The sequence below is a fragment of the Antechinus flavipes genome, chromosome 4 (assembly GCF_016432865.1).
Source record: "Antechinus flavipes isolate AdamAnt ecotype Samford, QLD, Australia chromosome 4, AdamAnt_v2, whole genome shotgun sequence".
NCBI classification, from domain to species: Eukaryota; Metazoa; Chordata; class Mammalia; order Dasyuromorphia; family Dasyuridae; genus Antechinus; species Antechinus flavipes.
In genome coordinates this window covers 269,783,528-269,810,505 of record NC_067401.1, presented here as the reverse complement: position 1 = coordinate 269,810,505, position 26,978 = coordinate 269,783,528, and the positions used below count along the sequence as shown (strand labels likewise).

Below are 26,978 nucleotides of genomic sequence, written 5' to 3'. Positions count from 1 at the left end.
ATTGTCCCATTACACCTTCCTTTTTCTCTTTTTCCAGTACAGACCTTTTTCCTCTCCTTTAATGTCTTTTTCTTTGATGTCATCACATCAGAGTCCATTCACAACCATACCCTCAGTTCATGTGATGCCCTTCTTCTGTCAGCCTCAGTACCATACAGTTCTCAACAGTTACAGATATTGTTTTGCCATTTGGGATATAAACAGTTTAAACTTTAAATAAACGTTTGCCTTTCTATGCTTCTCTTGAGTCTTGCATTTATACCTTAGTTTAATTTATACATCTGTTTAGTTCTGTTTTTTTTTTTTTTTAACAGAAATAGTTGAAAGTCTTTTAATTCATTAAAAATCCATTGCCTCTTTTGAAGATGATGCTCAGTCTTTCTGGGTAGTTAATTCTTGGTTGTAACCTCAGGTCCTGTCTTCTGAAATATGGCATTCTAGGCCCTCCAATCCTGTATTATAGAAGCTGCATCCTGGGTAATCCTGACTGTTATTCCTTGATATTTAAATTATTTTTACCTGGCAGCTTGCAATATATTTTCCTTGAGATTGTAGTTCTGGAATTTTGCAAAATATGTTCCTTGGGGTTTTCATTGTGGAATCTCTTTCTAGAAGTGATCAATGGATTCTTTCAATGAGTATTTACCCTGTTTTTAGAATCCTGGGACAGTTTTCCTCAATGACCTCTTGAAGAGGGCTATCCAGACTCTTTTTTTTTGGTCATAGTCTTCAGGTAGATCAATAATTTTTAAATTGTCTCTTCTGTATCTACTGTCTAGGTTCACCTGTTTTTGTAATGAGGTACTTCACATTTTCTTCCTTTTTTTTTTTTTTTTAAAGTTTGACTAATTCTTGCTCTCTCCCAGAGTCATTAGCTTCCATTTGCCCCATTCCAGCTTTTAATGTTTGATTTTTGTCAGTTAGCTTTTATATCTCTTTTTCCATTTGCTTAATTTTACTTTTGAAGATGTTATTTTCCTCAGTGGATTTATTTATTTATTTTTGTGTTTGACCAGTTGTATTTTTTAAGGATTTGTTTTCTTCAGTCATTTTTTTTCCTTCCACAAACTGTTGACTCTCTCATGCATGCCTCTCATTTCTTTTCTAATTTTTTCTTCTACCTCTTTTATTTGTCTTTTGGAGTCAATTCCAAGGAGCCTCTTTAGGCTTGAGACCAATTTATTTTCTATGGAGATTTTGTACTCATCCGAGGTGGTGTTTTGGTCTGCCCTATCACCACAGTAGCTTTCTATGTTCAAGGTTCTATTATGTTTCTTGCTTATTTTCTTTCCTTTTCTTTCGGCATTTCCTCTTTTTTTTTTAAAAATTTTTAAAGTAGAGCTCCGCTCCTTGGGTACAAGAGGCTCTGTCCCAAGCTTCCTCTGTGCAGCTCTGAGCCTCGACATTGGAAATAATGCTCCCTTGTGTTAGCAGGGGATATATCACTTTGCCTGCTCTGTTCAGGACACAGCCTGGTTTCCCAGAATTTGTCTTGTAAGCTGGGACTGGAAGCTGCCCCCCCCCCCGTGCTGTACCCCACTTCTGAGCCAGAACTGAGAATCTTAGCTGTTAATGTGCTGTGGTTAAGACCCTTTCCCAGAGTCTATCTGAGCTGGGCTGAACACCCAATTTTCATCAGTGAGACTGACTTTTCTTGATGTTTTTGCAGTCTGTCTTGAGCTGGATAGAGTTTCATTTCATCAGATTCTATTTAGAAGCTTGATGTCATATGGTTTTTGAGGGAAACTAATTATTTGTTGAGTATGAACTTATATACAAAAGATTAAAATAAAGTTCATTTATATGTCCAAGAAAAACTATAATTTGTCAATCAAGAGGCATTCAAAGTGAGAAACTGGGTAAGTGGCTCAGCAATGAAATGCATATGGGGTCTCCAGGTAGGAATAGACAAATAAATGAAAAAGGGCCCCAGAAAGCTGCTAAAATATGAGGGAGATGTGTCTGAGGACATTATCATTCCTTCCTTTTCCCGTTTTCTATATCCAGCACTGCGATTGTAAATAGGTCTTAGAAAGAATGGAGAAATGAAGTCTAAGTGCTCAGAAAGAAATATACCAGGCAGCACCAAAGAGAGTTCTATCAGCTTTTCCAGGTAGCCATATAGGCATAAAAATAATAGACAAGGCTGATGCACAGAAGTAAGGACAGATTTAGTGACAGATATTATAGTAAAATTGTAGGGCTTATGTAAATATCATTTTTATAATAATGCATTGCAAATATAAAGCTAATTTATGCTAATTACTCCAAAGTCTAAATATATGTTTAATAATTTTTTCTCAGAATTACACATATGGCAACAGGACTAGTATGAATAAAACATGTGTGAATTTAACTCACCAAAGACAATTTACAAAAAGAGAAAAAAAATTAAAATCTAGATGTCATTTTTCCATACCACATGCCAAATCACAGCTAATGAATTTTATATGCATCTTGTAAGTTAATTTTTTCAAACTGCATTTTAGAGTAAACTTTAAGCATATCTGGCTCAAATACCCCTTTACATTCTTCTGTTAGAGAAAAATGTTGAAGCTTGTAGGACCAAGTACCCATAATATTTGTGAAAGTGGTTAAAGAAAATTTATAGGTAGAAATAATAATTTTAATGGATCCAGACTTTTTTTTTTTAATAAACCCTGGATGCAGTACACAATAACCAAATACCTGATATAGAATCTTTGTCCTAGAGGAAAAGGTTCTAAAATCTTTTTGTGTCATTTTCTTTGGGGAATTCTATGGAATTCTCATTTTAAAGGTATAAAATAAAATATATAGGATTACAAAGGAAAAAAAAAACTAATAAAAGGTAGCTAGACATTTATATACATAAGTAAAATGAATGTACACATTCACATATATAGCATATATGTATGTATGTGTGTGTGTGTGTATATATATATATATATATATATATATATATATATATATATATGAATTCACATGTGTATATAAACACGTGTTCAGTAAATTAAGAATCTCTATCCTAAGCTACTTCTGGGCTTTTTAACATTAGGAATGTGTATTAGGTAAGTATATATAATTAGAGTAAAAAATGATGCTAAATAGAAATATAATTTCCCATCATTTTTATACAAGTTATGCTTTTGAGATTAAAGAAATGTCACAAAATCTTAAGTAAATTTTATATTTCGAAAGAGAAAAATGATAAAACATTTAAAATTAATATCTGTATCTGATTTTCATATGTTCAGTATTTTCAGTTCTGTCCACTTTTCTTGGCAAAGACAGTGAAGTAGTTTGCCATTTTCTTTTCCATGTCATTTTAGAGATGAGAAACTGAGACAAATATAGTAAAGTAACTTTGGCTAGGGTCACACAGCTCCGAAATATCTGATGCCATATTTGAACTCATAAAGATTAGCCTTTTTGATTCTAGATCTAGTGTTTTATCCACAGTATTACCCTGATACTCTTCAATCACTATAACAGGGCCAAATTTTCATTATTCATTCATTCATTTTCATCCACTTGGTTGCTAAAATGTTTGTGATTATCCATAAGGATATAAATACATGTAAACAGTATTTGAAAAAACATTAATAATTTTAAATTCAAATGAAAAAACCCAAGAGATGTGAAATTCAGCTCCAAATTATATTTCCCTATAAACAGAATATCAAAAAAATATAAAATCACATTTTTCTATATAAATTAAGATTTTAATTGAAATAGCTATTGAATGTATCTATTTCATGGAGTATAATTATGATCTTATTAAAAAATTATCTAAATCTTGGTGAAAATACCTTCAGATTATATTTATGAGCATTATCCAAAATAGTAGGCACCAATTCATCAGTAGATTCCCCATTATCATCAGATAAATTACGTGGGTACCAAGACAGGGCTATCACACCTAAGAGACAAAGAAAAAAAACAAACAAAAGAGAGAGAAAGAGATGATTGTAGGTACTACATAAATTGAAAGTGTTCATTTCTTCTAATAATTTAATGATCAACATTCAAGTGGAAATGTTCTTTTGAAAGCAATACATAAGATCATTCTTTACATAGAATATAAGTACAAAAGAAAAACATTCACTGATAAAAGTTGTTATGAATCTATGTATTAAAAGATCTTTCATTATAAATGCAAGCTGAATTACCTGAAATTATTTCAAGTTGTTTGCAATAATTTATTTATAAAAAGGAATATATGTTCATCTGATGATATTTCAATGTTCAACAGCACTTAGTGAATATATTTTAGGTAAAAACCACTTTTAAAAAACATGGAAAGACCCCAAAGAGATATAGAAGCAATTCCTATCTTGAAGGACTCTATTATCCAAAATATGTTATAGAAATGTTTTAGACTTTTTCAAGAATTAGCTCTATTCTTCCAAGAAGTAAAACTGGAAAGAATAATTTTACCCCCTAAAAAAATCTTTATAGAGTAACACTAAATAGATCTTTATTATGAATGCTTTCAGAATTCATGTTATAGAACATGAAATAATAATGATAATAAGAGCTACCATTTATATAGGGTTTAAACCAGGTACTGTACTATAAGCACTTTACAATTATTATGTCATTTGATCATCACAAGAACCTTGGGAAGTAAGTGTTAATTATTTTCATTTTACAGATGAGGAAGCAGAAGCAAATAGAATAAGTGATTTGCCAATGGTCACACAGCTAGTAAGAATCTGAATTGAACCCAGGTGTTTTTGACTCCAAGCTCAGTTCTTTCTCCACCACATCATCCAGCTGTCCACCAGGTGAATACCTATAAAAATGTGCTTATCCATTTTCATGATTAAGATTCTGTCAGGGGGTCAACAGGCATTCAGTAAAAGCTCATTGCCTAACAAGCACTCTGCTGAGCACTAGGGAAACAAAGACAATTAAAAACACTGTCCCTGTTCTCATGGAGTTTATTTATATCATAAGGGAGAAACAATACAAATAACTATGTACATGCAAGAACATAAAGAGTAAATGGAATGAAATGTCAAAGAGAAGGCTCTGGGGTGGGGTTAAGGAAATGGTTAGGGACAGAATGTAGAAGAGTCCTTCAAAAAAACTGAAATTTAAGTTGAGTCCTGAAGGAAATCAGGAAAGATGAGCATTATTTTGGACATGGGAGAAAGACTGGACAAAAGCAGAACGTTATACATATAAGGAATAGCAAGCATCTGCTGGATCCCTAGAGTACATGGATGGAAGTAAAGTATCAGAAGGTAGGAAGCAGAAAGAGCTATAAATGTCTTTAAATGCCTACAAGATCGATTTTATATTTTGACCTAGAGGTAACTGGGAATCACTGGGTTTAAATGGATAGGGGTAGGAGTAGAGGTAAGGGTGACAGATCTGAATTTCAGGAAATCACTTCTCAGATGAGTGAGGGATGGGTTACAGTGGGGAGAAACTTGAGGCAGGATGGCCTATTAGAAAATTGTTACAATAAGTATAGGCAAGAGGTATTGAAAGCATATAACAGGGCTTTTGTGAATGGTAAGAAGGAGCCATATGAGAGATATTGGGATTGGACAGGCTGAGATTGTTAAGAGATTGAACAGGTGAAGTTTGTTATGTAGAGTCAAGGATGATACTTAAAATTTATATCCTGAGGACCTGAGTTCAAATGTGACCTCAGACACTCAAAACTTCCTAGTTGTGTGATCCTGGGCAAGTCACTTAACCCCAATTGGCTCAGGAATTAAAAAAAAAAAAAAAAAAAGATTTATATCCCGTGTTGGATGACTTAGGAAAATGACAATTCCTTGCCAGTAGTAGAAAATTAGAACTGGATATGTAAATCTGAAATAGCTTCTGCATAGGGACAATAACTAAAGAAAAAGGCCTTTGGACAGTACTGTTTGTAGGTATGACCTGACTAAGATCCAATACAGAATACTGATAATGAACTGTCAGACAAATAGTAGAAAGATCCTGGAATACTCAAAGATAACAGTGACATGAAAACCTAGAGAAATGTCATGGTCAAGGCCATAAAGAAGAAAAAAAAACAAAAAAACAAAAAGGAAACCACCAAAGATAACTGATAAATGATTAAAAGAAGTAAAGTTTAGAGTCAATTTTATCTAAGGACTGGGGTATCAGGGCAGATGTCCTCTTATGAAGATATCCTTTAAAATTCTGATTAGATTATATAATCTAATAATACCATGAAGCACGAATCTCAAAAAAGATTTTAAAAAAGGAAAAAGGACCTTATATGTACAAAAATATTTATAGTACCTCTCTTCTCTGGGGAAAGAACTGGAAGTTGAGGGGATGCCCATCAATTGGGGAATGGATGGGTAATAAATTGTGGAATGTGATTATGATGGAATATTATAGTTCCATGGGAAATGATGAGCTGAATGCCCTCAGAGAAAACTAGAAAGTGCTCCATGAACTCAAGCAAATAAAAATGTACTATGTACAAAATTAATAGCAACATTGGCCATGATCAGTTGTGAATGATTTTGCTATTCTTAGCAACACAATGATCTGTGCAATAACTTGGAAGAACTTACAATGACAAATGCTATTCAAAGTCCGAGAAAGAATTGTGTGTGAGTAAAAATTAGCATACCCTTTAAATTTTTATTAAAGTTTTTTTTTTCCTTTTTTTTGAGGGAGGAATCTATGTTTTCTTTCACAAGATTACTTTTATGGAAATGTTTTGCATAACTTCACATGTGCCTTCTTAAAGTGGCTGGGGGTGAGGAGGAGGAATCTGGAGGAAGATTCTCTCCAGAAGCGAATCTGGAATTAAAAGTTTTAAAAACAAATATAAAAAATTCTGTTACATGTAAATGGAAAAAAAAAATAAAGTTCTGATTAGAGAGAACTCCCTAAATAATTTGTTTACATAAAAAAACAGAATGAGTATAAAATCTCAATTCAAAAGTGACCTTTGCTTGATGATAGCCACCAGAAACTTTGTCCTCTAATTTTTATTGTATGATATTTATTATGTAATTCTATAATATTTTTAATATAATATCCAAGTACACTGGTGACATTGATTTTGTAAGATCCAATTAACTGAGTTGGTTCCTAAGGAACTTAATGTCATTCATGTACTATTTTGGCCTAGTTATATGAATTTCTACTCAAATCAAACACATAATGCTGGGAGTCCATCATCCTAGAGCATCTCTTTGATGATAGTAGAACAAATTTAACCTCATTTGCTTTTTCTGTTGCTTCAATAATATTCTTTTTTCTACTAAGTTGTGCATTCTGTTGCCATAGTGTTCCCAATCTCCCAGAATTTAGATCTTTCACAATTTACAGTTATTAAATATCTTAGTGTCTTAACACCAATTGATATTTTTAAATTTAGCATTAATTTAAGAAGCATGCTTATTTTTCTTTGAGTTTTAAGGGCTAATTTAAAAACAAAAGTTTTTCCAGTATATTTTGAAGGAAAGAGGCATTAACTGTAACATAATAGTCTAGGTATTATTAACTTAACTCTGTATCTAAGAGACACCCATAAATATGCCTACTAGAAAAGTATCTTTGAAATTCAAAAATTATTTAGAAATACAAGCTTATCTTCATTGATAGTTACTTTGAATCACTCCTTAGAAATTTATCGAGATCAGAGAAACTTGGAAAGACATACATGAACTGATAAAGTAAGTAGAAACAGAAGAAAAAATATATAGTAATAACATTAGTAAAGAAATGAAACTTTAAAAGGTAAGAATATCAAAGGATATGAATAGGTAAATTTCAAAAGAAATATTTGCTAAATCACTAATAATTAGAGAAATGAAAATTAAAGTAACTCTGAGATTCCATTTCACATATATGATACTGGAAAAAATGACAGGAGGAGAATGACAAATGTTGGAGTAGTTGAGTGAGATATAAGGCACACTGGTGTATTTATTACTGGTGGAACTGTATTGTATACAGGTTTAATTATTCTGCAAAATAATTTGAAACTAAGACCCAAAAGTTACTAAATAATGTGGACTCTTTGATTCCCTACAATATCTACAACTACTGATCTAAATTTCAAAGAAATCCAAAAAAAAAAAAAAAAAAAAGAAAAAGAAAAAGATCCATTTGTATAAATATATAAAAGATTTTTGTTGTAATCAAATGTTTACTAATATAATGGAATATGTACCAAAAGGAATGACTACATGAAGTTTCAGAGGAACTGAAAATGAACTAATATGTCTCAAAATAAACAGAACTAAGAGTTCACTTCACAAAATAACATTATGGAGAAAAATAATATGGAAAAGCTTTAGAACTCTGGTCAATCAAGGATAAATGAACATAAAAGGATGAGACACACCACTCTCACTTTATTGAAGAGATGATGAACATAAAGTACAGAAATATACATTCATGGACATGGACAACGTAGGAATTTGCTTTATGAATGTACATATTGAGGTTTCTGTTAAATTAGAACAAGAGAATGGTAGGAGGAGCAAATTAATAAAAGAAAAATAGTGAGGGCTTGTATTAGAGGGAAATTGGTAAATAGTGACAAAATGGTCTCCAAAAGGAGAAGAAATGAAAGAAATCAGCATTAATGAAATATTTAAATATTCACAGATGAAAAGTTCAAAATGGGATAATGACATGCTGCACATTATTACGGCAATTTTATATTTAATGCTCTTTTCGTTTGTTATTTGTATATTTACAATGCTATTGTTTATTAATGTCTATGAATTTCAAAACAAAAATTACATCAATTTCTATTAATTATTTTAAAATTGTTTTTAAATGTTTAAAAAAATTATTTAGGAACTTTGATCAATAAAATGATGAACAAAAACTACATAGAAGCAATTAAAAGGCATGGTAATTATGCTACCTTACAGAGATACAATGGAGTCAAGATGCAGAATTTATATAAGGGATAGGATCAGAATAAAAAAGAGGAAAAAAAAGGGGGGGACACAAGAGAAGATCAGAAGGAATCTTATACTAGTTAGCCTACTTTGTAAATTATACACTTAATTTTAAAAAGTGGATTTCATTCTTGAAAGTTCAATGTAGGGGGTGGAGCCAAGATGGTGGAGAAGGCACACTTTCTAAGCTCCTCTCATGCCCTCACCACCAACATTAAATTCAGCCTCAAAAACAGCACTTGACTGGTAAAACCCATGAAGATTAGAAGCACAACTCACCAGCCAAAGGTAATCTGGAAGATGGCCAGGAAAGGTTTGTCCTGAGGGGCACAGAGCAGAGGCGGGGGTGACCTCTGCGGCTAGAGACGACTCTCCCATAGGCTAACTGCTTTGCCTTAATCATAAAGCAGTAAACCGACAGAGAAATTAAAGCCAGAAACAGAGGATATACTCTAAAAAAGGCCAGAACCTAACAAGATATTGCTATAACCACCCAAAACCAGAAGTGACAAGTGACTCAGGCAGACCCATAACACAGCCCTGCAGCTGTGCAGGGGTGGGGATGGGGGGGGTTGGGGGAGAGGAGGAAGGGGGTTACGAATCTGTACAGCAGGGGGGCACAGCCCAGGGCAGTCTCTAATCTGCACAGTGGGGTGGGGTGTCCTCTTTTTTTTTTTAATAATATAAAGGTTCTCTCTGAGAGCAGGTTTCTTGGGGAGGTAGCCCTAGTATCAGTTCAGATCAATAATCACCCCAAAATGCAGCCAGAGATTGAAGTACAGTCTTTTATTGTCTCTTCCAAAATTTTATCTCCTTCACTTGGGGCTCGGCTAGTTTTCTGAAGGCCTTCTCTCTCCTTGGTTCCAAGAGCTCTTGCCACTAGTCCTTTGCCTCTGCTCCCTTCAGATTCCAGCCAGCACAAAGGTGGAAGATGGAATGAATCTGTCTTGCCTCCAAGAGAGGGCTTCTGCTGAAGTGACCCGAATGGCTCACTGAAGCTCTATTTATGCTGGGTGTAAAAGGTTAACTCCTCTGAGAGTGGGATTGTGGGATCCAAGAGTGGGATTATGGGTTTTCTCCCAGAGTGCTCTCTGGCCCTAAGAGCTTCTTGCTTACTTATATGAGCTCTCTAAAGGTGTGACCATAAGCATTGTTTCTATCAGTTCCACTTAGTACCTTGTTTCTTCTGGCCCATAATATCTCCTTGTAAGATCAGATCAATGATACTGAACCATGCTAAATTAGATAATTATTGTCCCTATCAACTCTAATGAGTTAACACTTTGTAAGGACTCCAACAGTGGGGGGCTCAGCCTGGGGCAGAGACACTTTCGGTCCCTGCAGGGCTATTCACTGCTCAGCCCCTAATACCCACAGCCCCAGGGTGGGCTTTGGCTTGGGGTAGTAAAATTTTCACTGCTCAGCATCTAGCCCCAGGGCAGTTGTTTACCAGCACAGCAGGGGTTTTTTGCAGGGCACTTTCCCAGCTCGGCCCTGCAGGCCTAAGTTACTTCCGGATGGGGAACTCTTTCCCAGAGCACTCCAGTACCTTGCTGCTCTTTGTAGCCCGTTGGCAGGACAGCTACCTGTCCATACATCTATCACTGCTCTGCAGAGGAAGCTGATAACCTCCTGGCCCTGAAGGCAGACCCTACAGGCTTTAACAAAATGAGTAAAAAAAAAAAATCAAAAGGACAATTGATAGCTTCTATACAGAAAGAGAGCAGCTTTTCAACCCTGAGGAGACTAATAGCAAACAGTCTCCAGACAATTGTTGGTCCTCAACACAAAAGGCTCTCCTAGAAGAGACTATTAAAAATCTTAAAAGAGAACTAGAAGAAAAATGGGGAAAGAAAAGAAAGAGAAGCTATTCAAGAGAGTAACAACTTCCTGAAGTGTGACCTGGAAAAGGTAAAAAAACTCCCAAGAAGTGCAGGGAAACAGAATTTATGAATTGGAAAAAGTTAAGAATTCCCAAGAAAGTAGGATTTGTGAATTGGAAAAAGAAAATAACTCACTAAAAAAAAAGAAATAGTGAAATGGAAAAAAATTCCATAGAGCAAAATAACTCATTTAAAAATGTAATTGCACATATAGAAAAAGAAGTAAAAAAAGCTAATGAAGAAAATAACTCACTAAAAATCAGAACTGAACAAAGAGAAATGACTGATTCATTGAGACATCAAGAATCAGTCAAGCAAAACCAAAAAAATGTCAAATATTTACTTGGAAAAACAACAGACCTGGAAAATAGATCTAGGAGAGATAACCTGATGATCATTGGACTACTCGAAAATTATGATGAAAAAAAAAGAGCCTAGATACTATTTTACAGGAAATCATCAAAGAGAACTGCCCAGAAGTAATAGAAACAGAAGGTAAAATAGGCATTGAAAGAATTCATCTAACACCTTCTGAAAAAGACCCTAAAATAAAAACTCCAAGGAATATTGTGGCCAAATTTCAGAACTATTAGACTAAAGAAAAAATGTTACAGGCAACCAGGAAAAAACAATTCAAATACTGACATGCCACAATAAGGGTCACTCAAGATCTGGCTGCCTCAACATTAAAGGATCAAAGGGATCTGATAGTCCCAAAGGCAAAAGAACTTGGAATGCAGTCAAGAATAAACTACCTAGCTAAGATCATTTTTTTTTCCATGGAAGAAGAGGGACATTTAATGAAACAGAGGAATTCCATTTGTTTCTAAGGAAAAAGCCAGAGTTAAACAAAAAATTTGATCTCCAACCATAGGACTCAAGAGAAGCAGAAAAAGGTAAAAGAAAGCTCAACGTAGTGAACTTCATATCACATCACATCCTATCTTTTTTATTTATCATTCTATCACAAAGTAAAAAAAAATGAATTGTGAAAAGACATAACAATCTTATAATTATGGGAGACTGATGGTTCTCTTTCAAAGAAGGACAATAAAACAAACAAAAAAGAAAGTATTCATGATGTTAAGAGCTGAAATACGTAAGGCATTTTCTGAATGAGAATACTAAAGACTATATGTTATTTTTTTTAAGTGATATGTAAATGAAATGAAAGTGCTTGAAGAAAGAAGTAGAAAGAAAATGAGAACTACAGAGGAAAGATTTGGAGATAATTAACTGCTCAGCACAACAGATACAAAATCTTATCCAAACGAGAGACTCCCTAAAAATTAGAATGGACCAAAAGACTTTAAGAACAAAAAATACTAAAACAGAGTCAAAAGACTGACCATAAAGTATAAACTAAATATTAAAGCATATCATATAAAAACCAACTGACCTGGAAAAACTGATCAAGGACATTCCATTTAAGAATCATTGAGCTACCTGAAAATTGTGATAAAAAAAAAAAAAAAGCTGAATAGTGTATTTCTAGAAATCATAAAATACAATAAAACTTATCATATATATATATTAGAAAAAGAGGACAAAGTGTAAATATAAAGAATCCACTAGTTACTGCCTGGAAGAGAGGCCAGCAAACTATGAGGGACCAAATCTAATCTACTGTATGTTTTGTACAGCCTAGGAGTTAAGAATGATTTTATACATTTTAAAATAAAACTAAATTTTATTTTTAAATGTAAAAAAAAAAAAAAAAAAAAGCTTTTGGGCTGTACAAAAACTAAAATAGGCAGAAGATTGGATTTGGCTTGTGGGTTGTAGTTTGCTGACTGTCAAATGCACAGAATTAAGTAGTAAACAGAAAGCAACCAGGAAAAAGATAAAGCAGCTTGTGGACCAGCCCAGAATTCAAATGTTACTTGACATCAGTCAGGAATAAAAATCTACCAAAAGATATAGACCTAAGAGAAGACTTAATAACAATATCATGAATCATGAGTTCGTCAAAGACCAAGTTGCAGAAACATAATTATATGAGTGATAATAGGGCATCATTATAAAATTTCTGAGATATAGTTAAAATAACACCTTGAGAAAAAAAAAAAATCATGAAAACCCAAACTAAAAATAAAGAGAAAGGGATGATTAAAAATATGCAATTAAAAACAACAAAAATAACAATGTACCCAAAATAGGAATAAAAGAAATTTAGATTTAAAAAGACTACAGAATTATTCAATAGAACTGAAAGCTGGTTCTTTGAAATGATTTGAAAGGAAACCTACTCCCAAACAAGAATTTTGTAAAAAAACTTAAAGAACAAATAATGAGTACTTTACAGAATATGTATTTTAAAAATGTAAAAGAAAACACTATCAAACTATTTATGGAACATAGATACACCAATAATTAAACCAAGGAAATAAAACACAAGAAAAGAGAACTATAGACCAAATATGACTATGGAATATTGATGAAAATATTTCAAATAAAATCCTAGCAAAACTATTTCTGAAATATAGCTAAAGGAATATTTCTTATAATAAAGTTGGATTTTTGCCAGTGGCATAAGAAGAGTTCAATGTGAGGAAAACAATTAAGAGAGGAAAGGGAGGGAGGGGAGGAGCCAAGATGCCAGGGTGAAGCCAGGAAACTGCTTGAGTTTTCCCAGTTTCCTCCCCAAACTACATGAAACCAACCTGACCAGAGTCTGACAGAATGAAACCTCTCTCCACCTCAAGAAAGATCAAAAGAACTTCAAGAAAGGGGTAAAATTAAGTAAAATCAGTCAAATGGAAAAAAATACAAAAACTAACTGAAGAAAATCACGCATTAAAAACCAGAATGGGGCAAATGGAAGCTAATGACTCTATGAGACATCAAGAAGCACTCAAATTAAAAAGACTGAAAAATGGAAGAAAATGTAAAATACCTCACTGCAAAAACAGATGATCTGGGAACTTAATAAACATAGAGATAGATAGAAAATGGAGACAATTTAAAAATCATTGGTCTACTCGAAAACCATGACCAAAAACCAAAAGAACCTGTTTAGCATTCTTCAACAGATCATCAAGGAAAACTATCCTGATATATTAAAAACAGAGGGGGGAAACAGTAATTGAAAGAATCCACTGATCACCTCCAGAAAGAGATTCCAAAAGGAAAACCCCAAGGAACATTTTGGCAAAACTCCAGAACTACAATCTCAAGGAAAAAAATACTGCAAGCTGTCAGACAAAAACAATTCAAATATCAAGAAGTCAGGTTTATCCAAGATCTGGCAGTGTCTATAATAAAAAACTGGAGGGCCTGGAATACCATAGTCTGGAAGGCAAAGTACCCGGAGTTACAACCAAGAATTCACTACCCACAAAGATTGAGCATCATCTTTCAGGGAAGGTGATGGAGCTTCCATGAAGTAAGAGACTTTCAATCATTTCTTTTGAAAAAACACAGGACAAAATAGAAAATTTGACATGAAAGCACAGGACTCAAAAGAAGCATAGAAATTAAAACAGGGGAAAATATATGTATTATTGAAAGATTAAAGCATTTATGTGCCCAGATGGGAAAATGATATCTGTAATTCTTGAGAACAGTATTTGTTGGAGCAGTGGAAGGGAGATGACATGAATAAAGGGTGAGACTGTTAATGGATGTGATGATATCAAAGAAAAGGACATTCAGAAAATGTCTTTCAGAAAAGGGGTACTAGAAGAAGAAGAAAGTGAAGATATAATGCGAAATTTTTGATTACATGAAGAGACACAAAAAACCCATTTAAAAAAAAAAAAGAGGGAAAGAAGGAAAGGGGATGAGCACTGTTGGAAGCTTAATCTCATCAGTTTTGGCTCAAAGGGGGAAATAACTTAATCACTTAGTTGGATATAGAAATTTATCTTATCATATGAAGTAGGAGAAGAAAAGGGAAAGAAAAGGGAGGGGCTGAATAAAACAGGATAAAAAACACTAAGAAAGGGGTAGGTGAAGGGGTAGAAGGTACAGGAGGGGAAAAGTTAAAAATAAAACACTATTAAGAGGGACAGAGTGGAAAGCTAAAGTATACACAGAGGAGAAAACAGGATGGAGGGAAATAGAGCTGATAATGATAACTGGGAATGTGATGGGAGGATGAACACTCCCATAAAATAGAAGTGAATAGCAGAGTAGATTAAAAAAACATAATCCTATAATATGTTGTTTAGAACAAACATATTTGAAACAGAGACACATAAAAGATAAAGGTAAACGACTGAAGCAGAATTTATTATGCTTCAGGTGAAGTCAAAAAAAAAAAAAGCAGGGTTAACAATTCTGATCTCAGATAAAGAAAAACTAAAAATAGATCTAATTAAAAGAAATAAGGAAGGAAAGTATGGATCTATTTAATGGCACTACAATGAAGAAGTATTAATATTAAATGTATATGCACTAAGTGATAGAGCAGCCAAATTCCTAGAGAAGATATTAAGCCAGTTACAGGGAGAAATAGACAGCAAAACTGTATTAGTGGAAGACCTCAACCTTCCCTTCAAAGAACCAGACAAAACTAAGCACAAAACAAATAAGAAAGAGACTAGGGAGGTTAAAAGACTCCAGAAAACCAAGATATGAGGCCTTTATCAGAGACAGTTGCTATAAAGATTGTTTCTGAGTATTTGCTTCTAATCTTGGTTGCATTGGGTTGATTGTGTAAAAGCTTTTTAACTTAATATAATCAAAATTAATTATTTTACATTTCCATCTCGTTAGTCATGAAGCTCTACTTCACTTAATTTGTATCTACTTTATGCATGTTTATTGATATTACTACAGTGTCCTTCATACCTTTTAGCAAGATATAGTTTCCTTCCTTTTCTTTTAATTAGTTGTTTTTGTTTTGTCTGAAACAAGAATTTTTTTTCTTCTGATTTTTTTTTCCCCATTCAGCTGAAGCATAATAGATTCTGCGCCAGCCATTTATCTTCACTGTTTGTACCTCTGTGCTTAAAGTATACTTCTTTTAAACAACATAATGGTGGATTCTGGTTTTTGATCCACTTTGCTATCTGCTTCCATTTTATCTTATTCACATTAACAGTTATCATTATTGAGTTGCTTTCAGCTGTAGCTCTATGATATATTTATCTACAATGATATAATTTGTTCCTTCTTTTCTCCTCAAACCTCACATCTTACTTGGGTTTCTCTTATTATTATACTTTTACGAAAATTTTTAAAAATACAAATTTAAAAAAAATTATACATTTATAAAAACAGCCAAAATCCAATTGATGCCCTGTTAAGGCTATCAGTTCTCTGAAGAGCTCCTCTTTTAAAACTCAACATACAGCAGGCGCTTAACAGATATTTAAGCTAAAGGTATGAACTCCAATATTAAAGAGGTTCTTCCCACCCTCCAAAAAATCATGCAGGCTAAATAACAAAATCTGTACCAAGTGCAGTTCTCAAACTTGAATACTCAGTAGTTTTTGAGTACATATACTAGTTGTCAAAGGTATCACTAAAAGAAATATCTTATCTTTAAGAAGAAAAATAAAAGGTTGAAATGGAAAACATAGTCAAGCAAAACAAGTTCCTACATTAGCCATGTCCTAAAATTTATATCTTTGTGTTTATTCATTCCATTGATTTTTTTGTCATGAGAAATATATGGCTAGAGAGACCATATATACCATATGTTTACCTTCAGTACTCTCAAATTACGGAATGATCATATGGGTTGGATGTTTTTCTTTATAACATCGTTTCTTGTGTAAATTTTTTCTTCTTGTTCTGCTTACTTCACACTAACAGTTCATAAAAGTTTTTCTAGGTTTCTATTGGATCTCTTTAATCCATTACTTATCAAGAATTGATACTATTTTTTCAATAATTCACAATTAATTAATTTGTGGATTTACTGTGTATTTAGTTCCTCCTTATTGTATACTAGCATTTCTACCATATAATGAGACACCTGGGGATGACTACTTGGCTTTTATCCCTTCAAGCTATATTGTTTGGGATCTTTCTTCTTTTTCTCTGCCAAGGCCCAAGAAAACAAACACTAATTTATGTATATTCTTCCTATTACCACTTCCTTTCTCCTCACTCATTTCTTACTTACTCCCCAATTATCTGGTTATAACTATCAGTCTAACAGAACTGTTCTAAGGTTACTTGCTACAGATCTGTTACTTAATAAATCCATTAGCTTTAATTCTTTATCCTTGTGGAAAATGTTTTTTGGTTTGTCTTGTTTTGTTTAGGAAGGCTAATTATTACCTTAGTATGAAATTATTTTTCTTCACTATTTAGACAAATTTGTTGTTAAATTGTAGGAAATAAAATGAGTAGAAGAAACTGAACATAGCTTATTTTCACATACTCCTTATATCATGAACTCAGATAACAATGTGGCATCTAAATAGAACTGTCTGGGAATTTAAGGCAAAAATAAGAAATGAATATAGAGATTTGGGAGTCTTTCACAAAGTTGATAACCAAATCACTTGAATGCTGACAAAACTGCCAAGGAAAAGAGTATATAAAGGATCTAGGAGAGAGGCTTAAGAAGGGGCTGACAAACATTTTTTTAGATTTCAATATATTTTGTTTTTGTAGACAAATTGTGTTTTTGTTGACACATCTCTGAACATGAAACTTCCCTTTGGCATCCCTGAAGAGATGTACCTTCTCAGGGATGGGATATCCCATTCTTCTTTAAGATACCTTGGTTAGGAAGCTTTTTTTTTTTTTTTTTTTTTTTTTTCACATTCACCTCTGCCTCTGCAAATTCTACCCATTATTCTTAGCTGAAGACAATCACCATATCTTTCCTAAGGCTTCTCACTTCCAGGTCAAACATCCCCAGACCCTTCAACAAATTCTTAAAAAGTTAGTTGACAAATCCATTCCCCTTCTCTCATTGTTCTTTTGGACATGCTCATATTTATTTATGCTCATATTTTCCTCTGTTCCTTTTTTATAATAGCATATTAAATATTTTTCAAAGGTTTCACTAAAATGAGAAAATTCCTATGAAATCTAAGACTATATTGTATCTGTTCTTATAAATCTTTTATTTGGTCTGAGACTGAGAAATATTTTTTTCCTAGACCACATGGAATCTACTTTAATTGTATTTGCTTAATTAGCTCCCTTGGTTACTTTACAATTCTAGTGAAATTTACTGATTTGCTATTGTACTCAAGAACTATAAAATGTTCTTAGATCCTAAGAGTTTGAAAAATTCCCCTGGAATAAAATTTCTATGGGAAAAATAGAAATGAAGTCTTGAGGTTAAAGTAACATATCTCTAGCTTCTCTAATTTTTAATAGGGATTGGAGATATATAACAATAGCCTATAGTGCTATATAATAGCACACTTAGAAATCCATTTTAGCTATAGAGGTCATTTTATTCTTCTTCCCAATGAGGTTAAACTTCACTAATAAGAAGCAAATTGACTGTTTTTATCATCTCTTAACCAACAAATCAATCAAATATTTACTGAATGTAATTAACTGAATGCTCAGTGATTTAAAAGTGGGGAAAAACCAAATCATAGTTCTTTTTATCAAGGGGTTTATAATTCTGTTGAGAGTTAGCATCTCAAGAGATTAAAAAAGTATTTAAGTGCCTATTTTGTATAAGATACTGTTCTAAGCACTAGAGATATAAAGACTAAAAAGAAGATATTTCTTTCTAATCAAGGAATTTTAACTTTACTAGGAAGATGAAACATGTATAAATAAATGGGGACATCAAATCAAGCTTCACAGGGAAGGATAGGGAGGGGAAAACATTGAATTAGAAGAAAGCATTAAGGACAACCCTGCAGTAATGAATCTAGGTGAACTGGAGGATGACACAAACAGGAAAGACTATAGGTGGAGGATTCAGGGAAAACAACAACAAATAATCAATCTGATTTTTGCAAATAACTAACTCCATTGTCCTTGGATTTTAATTCATAGGACTTTAATTATCTGTAAACTGAAGGCACTGTAACAAGTAATATTAAAAGTACTTTGAGATTCTAATAATCCATAAATTTAATTTAGAGTTTATAAGTAGGGTTGTTATTGAGACTAGAGTGCTTCCCAAATCTTAAAGATTTCAATGATCTCTCAAATCCCACTAGGGACATATAAACCTTAATATAAATAGAAAAATATAAATTAAAAAAATGAAATATTAACGAAATGCAAAAAGGATAATAGTTAAAAGAGTCTAAATAGAATATAAAGATGACTAAAAGAATGAATTAATATTATTGAGTTGTTTCTCTCTCTGTTTCTATTCATTCACTACATTTACTAGATGCAATAATGGAGTAAATGTAATTTCAAAGTTAATTTAGTCTAGCAGGAACTAACCCACTCCCCACCTTCAACAAATGGTCATAGCCTCTTCTTAAAGACCTCTAAAGATGTGAGTAAATTCCCTACTTTATGTGAATTCCATTTGTAGTTACATCTAATTAATCGGAAATACTTCCTCATAGAAAATTGAAATTTATCTTTTTTGCAACATCTATCCATTGTCCCTAGTTCTATCTTCTGCTACAAAATAAAATAAATCTAATTCCTTTCCAACCTTTCCAAATTCTTAATTCCAATTTAAGCAGCAGCTTAAATAACTGAAGGCAGCTAACATGTTCTTAACTTCACCCAATATTTCCCTCAAGACTCATCAGCTCTAGATTAAAGTTCCTTCAAGTGAGAATTATTTCAAATGGTTTTGAAATTTTTCCTATATCATACTTCCTCTGGTATGAAAACTCTACAATATATAAAGGAATGCCAGATATTTCACAAGATAGTATTATGATTGTCAAATACAGAAAAAAAAGGCATGTAAATTGAGAGAAATATTATTGTGACCTCAGTCTTAGAGATGGCTAAGATGATGAAAAAAGAGAAAACGTATGTGGAAATAATGTTCATACTCTTATATAGTAGTACAAAAAGCATGGTTGTAAAAAGAAAAAGAAAAAACGCTGCTAAGCTTAAGACTTGACATATAAATATACCAGTTATATGGACTTCAGCAAATTATATAACTTCTCTTGATCAGTTCCTAATAAGAAACATTACTTTCCTAATTTCCTAATAATAGGGAATATTAATTTGCTAAAATAATATTTATATTATACTTAGTTTGTGGTAGATATTTAGCTAAGCGCTTTATAATTATTTCATTTAATCTTCATAACAACCCTGAGAAGTAGGTGCTATTGCATTAGGAGAGCAGGTTGCATAGGTAGGAATTACCTGGATATTGGACTAGTTTTTCAAAGGAAAAGGTTTTATTGTTATATAAAACCTGACTAGACTAAGCAGCATCAGGGGAATACTTTTTGTAAGGGGTGGATGCTTCAGGATGGATATTTTATAAGAGAAAGGTTGAAGAGATGTTCTTTGCTGACTGGTCAGACTCTCTCAAGGGAGATGTTTAATTTTAAATCACTTGCCAGATTTTGGGAAAAACTAGGAAAAGAAACATGTAGCAAGACCCAAGCTTCCTGGAATCCTATTTACTAGGACTCAAAACTCTTTGCATCTGGATATGTGGTTAACCACGTCGTTTACCACAATCCAAGCCCCCTCTGTATCTGTCCTGGTGGGCAATAATTTGTTTTCTTTTTCCTACCCCTAACTAAAAACAGGCTCTGTTGAGGCCCATTCCACTATGGACATGCTTACTTTACAGATGAGGAAACTGAGGCAAAACAGGTTAAGGGATCTGTCCAAGGTCACACAGGTAGTAAGTAACTGAAGCCACATTTAAATTAAGGTCTTCCTGATCCCAGGCTCAGTGTTCTATCTACTTCACTACCTAACTACTCAGCACTTTACAAATCTTCAAGCACTATATAAACATGAATTAGTAGTGATAGAAGTGGTAAGGAAACTAATATATACAGAAATGAATATATGATACAAATTAATAGCATTTTAATTTTTGAATTAGCCTTCTGTGAGTCTGATTTACATGAATTGGTTTCTCAGAATATGCTCACCTAGATGAATCTTACCTGAATTTGCAAAGCTGATAACTAGACCTTGGGCTTGTGATGATCCTATTATGGAAAAAGTTCAACGCAAGCCACCAACTAACTATTCACAACATCTCAGCTACAAAAAGTCACTAATTCCCTTTGAAAATAGTATCTTCAGTAATTTTCCTTTATCTCCAATTGTTCCCTACCCTGCCTGTCCCATCTCCTTCTCAAGGAATTAAGATGTCTTTCTCTACACCTTGATTTACAAATTTATTTTCTTATTAATATGATGGTCCCTACTTATCCACTCCTATATGCTGTAGACCTATCACTGCCCTCATCCTGTTTAAGCCTGAAAAAATTTATTCATTAGCAATAGCAGAATGAAAACTAATGGCTTATGCAAGGTTAATAAAATCATATGCTATGCATAAAATCAATCACATTCTCACATTTTTATGACTTGCTGGTTCACAGAGTAGGGACTGTACCTACCATTATATTCCACATAATATTTAGCTAATGTTCAATAAATATTTATTACCAATAAAATGACAGTAGTGATATGTATATATCAACATAACATTCTTATATTCCTATTGGTCTCATAATTAACAGTAAAGATGAGATAAAGATGATAGTCCACTTTTATTACTCCAAAGTAAAATTTATGAGTATGATAAATAGTAATTATCAATAAAGATATTTAGGGTCCGACCTACTGATTTAGGATATAAGCATAAATTTGCCTCTCCAAGAATCTTGTGCAGTATCTTAATATACTTACCTAATTCATATAGTAGATCAAAATATCAAAGTTAATTTAAATACTTTTATATTTCAAAAGATACAGTGAACAATGAGAGAAACTGCTCATTTGGATTTAATCCTGATTTATTAGGAAATGGCTGCCAAAATAGAAATGACAAAAATCTTGAGAGGAAATGATCTCAGATTCTTAAGAGTTTAAAATGGATAAAATGGGGAGAGGCAAAAAAGCCAGATATCTTTTGAGAAAGAAGATGTCAGATTTCAGAAAAAGCAAAGGCCCCTGGAGCTCACATGGTCCACGAGAAATAATAGTTCAAAAGGAAGGGTATCCCTTCTAGGAAATTATTCTGATGAAGTGAATGGAAAAAATTCTGTTTCTGTAATTCAGTTTAACAATAAGAACTCTGTACAAAGTTGTCAAGTGATGATATAAAAATAGATGACACTGGCCTCACTTTAAAAGAATTTATAGTCTAATGAAAAATTGAACAAATGTACATAACAGTAAAACTGAAAGATCTTCCCAGTAAGGAGAATAATGCCCAGATAGTAATGCATGTGATAAAAATGGTTGGTTAACAGGGAATTAAGACCCAAGATAAGAAGACTAGATTTCCAAGGATAGAGGAATAAGTGTATAGTGAGGAAGTTGAGACTGTAAGTGTAAATGAGTTTAGAATAAAAGAAGAGATATGATAGCTTGAGGGACTATCAGGGACAAATGAACAGCATTATCACTTTTTAAATGCTAGGAAAGATCTGAGTATAATATATGTAGGTAGAGGTAAAAAAAACAGAAATCAGGGAGAGAAAGAATGCAAATGATTAGACAAGCTGACAAAAAACTAGAAGGGACCAAGAGCTTAAGAATGAGGGTCAAACTTGGAAAAGGGAAGGGTCACAGAGGAAACAAGATATGGGCCCAAAATGAGGAGAGGTTTTAAATACAGAGTACCAAAAAAAAAAAAAAAAAAAAAAAATGAAAAAGCTGATGAGAGGTGGTCTCAGCTTTTTTTTTTTTTCCCCTCCTGCAGCTGAAGGAAGTTCTCTATTGTGAGAGATGGTAAAGAGAATGGTGTTGGAGGCCTGATGACAAGAAAGCTACCATGAGCAATGTCAGTCGAATTCAGAGACTACTCATTTCAAAGAAGGAAATAGCTGGTGTTAGGATGATAGTCCCACTGTATTCTAACTGGGTAAAACCACTTCTGAAATGGAAAACTTGAATCCAAGCAAATGAAATATTAAGTTTATGGTACTGGAAATAAATATTTAATCTTTAAGAATATGATAGGGGGTAGCATGATCACTGTTCTCAAATATGGGAAGGGTTGTCATAAGTAAGAAAAACTGGACATGTTATATTTGCTTCAAAGAAAAATTTGTACAGAAAGATTTGGGGAATATTAGGAAAATTTTTATATCCACAAGCTCTTCAGAAATGGAATGGGCTGTGTAGCAAGCCTGTTAAGTTTTTTCATCACTGGAAGTCTATAAGTAAAGGAAAAACAACCACTTATAGGTTTTATAAAGAGATCATTGCTCAGTCTCTTTCAATTCTGAGATTCTAAACTTCAATACATAATTTTCATATTTTGCCTAAAATTGCAACTTTCTATAAGCTTAGTATCTTCCATTAGATTGTAGTCTCCTTAAAGATTCATACTTGATCACCTTACCTATACTGCTCTTACATTTAGATATTTAATTAGTATCTGTTGCATAAATGAACAAACAAATGGAGAAAATTATCTCCCTCCTCCCCCCCCAAAAAAAAAAAGGTATTTCTTAACCAACTTTTCAGGAATACAAAAATATTCTACGAAATACAAAAAAAAAAAAAAAAAAAAAAAAAAAAAAGGTATTTCTTAACCAACTTTTCAGGAATACAAAAATATTCTACGAAATACAAAAGAAACCCCTCTGTGTGGCATTCAAAACATTTTACATTATCTGCTGTAGCCATTAAAATGTTGGAATATCTGAGAACATACAGTATATATAGATATGCCATAATATCTTGACATGTAATGCATTGATTCAGTATTCACATACTTTCCTACAGACATAAAAAATGAACACTCCTAATTTTAAAAATATTTTTTGTATCTATATTTTTTTGTTGAGGCATTTGGGGTTAAGTGACTTGCCCAGGGTCACACAGATAGGAAATATTAAGTATCTGAAACTTAAGTGAACTCAGTCCTTCTGACTTCAGGGCCAGTGCTCTATCTGCTGTGTCATTTAGCTGCCCCGTGTCTATAAATTTTTTGAAGTATTAATATTTCTCTGATGATAAAAATGGAAAAGACCTGATGTCATAGAAATTCATTTTCTATTTTCTCACTGTGATCATAACACAAAGAAATGTGCTCCAAATAATCTTTAATCATTTTGTTCAAATGAATACTTACAATTGATGAGTATAATAAGACAATCAGTTAAACTCAGAAATGAAAGCTGTTAGAATAAAATGGCCTTGTTTTGCTGTAGCAATAAAATGATCAAGTGTAATAACTACATTTAATAAAATCATCTTTCAAAAGTTGCAGCTATGAGAATTTTTAACCATAAAATGTTCTAATCTAATGTATTCCTCTCTCTCTTGCTGTTGGTTGCAGACTATATTGGATTTGATGAGTATTCCAACATTCCAAAATATGCTAAGTTCAAAAGTCAGTGTAAACATATTGTTGAATTTACAAATAGTATAAAACGCATGTTTTCCCTGGAAAGAAAAAAAAAATTCAAATAAAAGTATTGCTACTAAAAATTTTTTTAAAAACCTTTTACAGCCTAACCAAAATCAACAAGTATATTTATTAAGCACATCCATATGCCAGGGATCATCCTAAACACTAAAATCACTAGGGGCTGCAAGATAGCACAGTACCTAGAGCTTTAGAATCAGGAGGAACTGAGTTCAAATACAGTCTTAGACAAGATTTAGTCTTCAGTCTCACTGTGTTGAAAACAAAATCATGAATCCCAAATAAGGGTGCAGTAAATGAACAACCTCAGGATAAGTGAAGCTGTTTAAACTTTTTAAATATATTCCTATAGGAGCAGATATGAAAACTCAGAATGAGTTCACATACAGTTTTCAGGAGCAACAGAATAGTCTTTTATCCTTGATCCTAGCAATGAAATCCCTCCTCTATCTCACTAGTGGTTGGGGCAATGGGACTGTGAGAAATACTTAAAAGTTAGGTTTCTATAAAATGTTTCAGTTTCAAGATAATTTAAGAAAACCTGTAATTCTAGCCAATCAGTTTTCAGAAGAAGGAACTAGCCAAACCACAAAGTCCTGATGAAAGGGGACTAAGCCATTCTCCAATTGATAAAAAGTCAAAGGATATGAACAATTTTCTAAAATTGTTCTCAGAGGAAGAAATTAAAATCATTTTTAATCATATGAAAAAAATGCTCTAAATCACTACTGATAGAGAAATGCAAATTAAGACAACTTTGAGGCACCACTACACACCTCTCAGATTGGCTAAGATGATAAGAAAAAATAATGACGAATGCTGGAGGGAATGTGAGAAAACTGGGACACTAATACATTGTTGATAAAGTTGTGAATTGATCACACCATGCTGGAGAGCAATATGGAATATGCCCAAAGGACTACCAAACTGTGCATACCCTTTGATCTAGCAGTGTCTCTACAATGTCTATATCCCAAAGAGATCATAAAAGGGGGAAAGGGACCCACATGTGCAAAAATGTTTGTAGCAGCCCTTTTTGTAGTGGCAAGGAACTGGGAAACTGAGTTTCTGGTTGGAATTCCCCTCAGTTGGAGAATGGCTGAATAAACTATGGTAAATGAATGTTATGGAATATTATTGTTCTATATGAAACGATCAACAGGATGATTTCTGAGAGACTTACATGAACTGATACTAAGTGAAGTAAGCAGAACCAGGAGATCACTGTACACCGCAACAAGAAAATTATGCAACTATCAATTCTGATGAAAGTGGCTCTTCACACCAATGAACTGACTCAGGCCAATGATCTTGTGATGAAGAGAGCCATCTACACCCAAAGAAAGGACTGTGGGAACTGAGTGTGTTTTACAACATAGTATTTTCACCTTTTTTGTTGTTGTTTGCTTGCTTTTTTTTTCCCTCATTTTTTTTTCTCCCTTTGATCTGATTTTTCTGGTACAGCATAATTGTGGAAATACACATAGAAGAACTGCACATGTTTAATGTATATTGGATTACTTGCTGTCTAAGGGAGGAAAAAGGGGGGAGGAGAAAAATTTTGGAACACAAGATTTTGCATGCAAAAATATCTATGCATGTATTTTGAAAATACAAAGCTAAAAAATAATAAAGGAGGCTAGGTTAGAAACTGGTTTAAATCAACCAGCTTCAATGTTCTGAAGGAAGCTTTTTTTTTTTTTTCATTGCTTGCTTAAAAGGCTCATTATATATTATCTGACACATTTGAGGGCAGAGACAGTCACCATTTTTGAATTTGGAATGTATGACCAAGGAGGGGGTAACATGTAAGGAATGGATGAGGAAAACTGTGAACTGGAAGGGCTCTGGTAACCAGAACTCTGAAGGAAGGAAAAGGACTAATCTTAAGAGTTTAAAAATTTGTTCTCCTTTCTGTACCAGTGTGTGAACTCATGGAATTTTTACTTCTGTAGGAATAGATTAAAAGTTTAAAGTGCTTCATTCACCCTGAGATTGTTCATTTAACTCACCCTTTTTGAGGTTAACATTCTTTCCTGATTCTCCTATTATATCTATGTATCTATCTATCTTATCTTAATAGGTCCTCTTCTTCTCCCCCTTCCCCACCTCCTTTCACCCCTCCCCCCACCCCCAGCCCTCAACATACATTGCATGACTATTAAAATGAGCCATAGTTCCTCCTGGAGAGAAGTTAATATTTATGAAGCAAGTAAGCATGCACATTCTAATTAAGCTACTGCTTTTGTTCTATCTTTGGTGCTTTTTTACTATACAACTAGCCCTGTTCACTTTTCTATATAGTTTCATCTGGTTTCAGGAGCTTCCCTGCTTCCCTCCTCTGGAGAGCTTCTGGTTCCAGACTTGTAGTTTTCCTCTGTATGGGAACATAATAACTATTATTTCTCACAACTTTGTACTTTAAGCACTCCACAATCCAGTCAGCTTAGCCTTTTTACTGTTTCTTACAAATAATACTCTTATTTCTATTTCTGTATTAATGTGTTGCTATGCCCTAACATGCTTGGAATGTACTTTATTTCCTTCAAAATTCAGCTCGAGTGCCACCTCCAACATGAATCTTAAATCTGCCTCTATAAGCTCCTCAAGGGGAAGAAAAGTATTGCTTTTTTCCTTCTATTCCCAGAGTGCCAGAAGCATAGTAGGCACTTAATAAATATTTGTTGATTGAGAACTTGATTGATTAAATGCAATAGACTGGGAGATAGATGGATATCCAAAAAGCTACATACAAAGGAACATGGA

General features: G+C 33.2%; 1 protein-coding gene across 3 annotated transcripts in view; it reads right to left on the bottom strand.

Moving 5' to 3' along the window:
* Window positions 1-26,978, bottom strand: part of MANEA (mannosidase endo-alpha) — a 93,956-nt gene that overhangs the window by 33,203 nt on the left and 33,775 nt on the right. For all 3 annotated transcript variants that reach the window (XM_051997414.1, XM_051997415.1, XM_051997416.1), the window contains one exon: window positions 3,792-3,901. In XM_051997414.1, coding sequence (XP_051853374.1) covers window positions 3,792-3,901 — 110 coding nt within the window. The remainder of the gene's footprint in view (window positions 1-3,791; window positions 3,902-26,978) is intronic.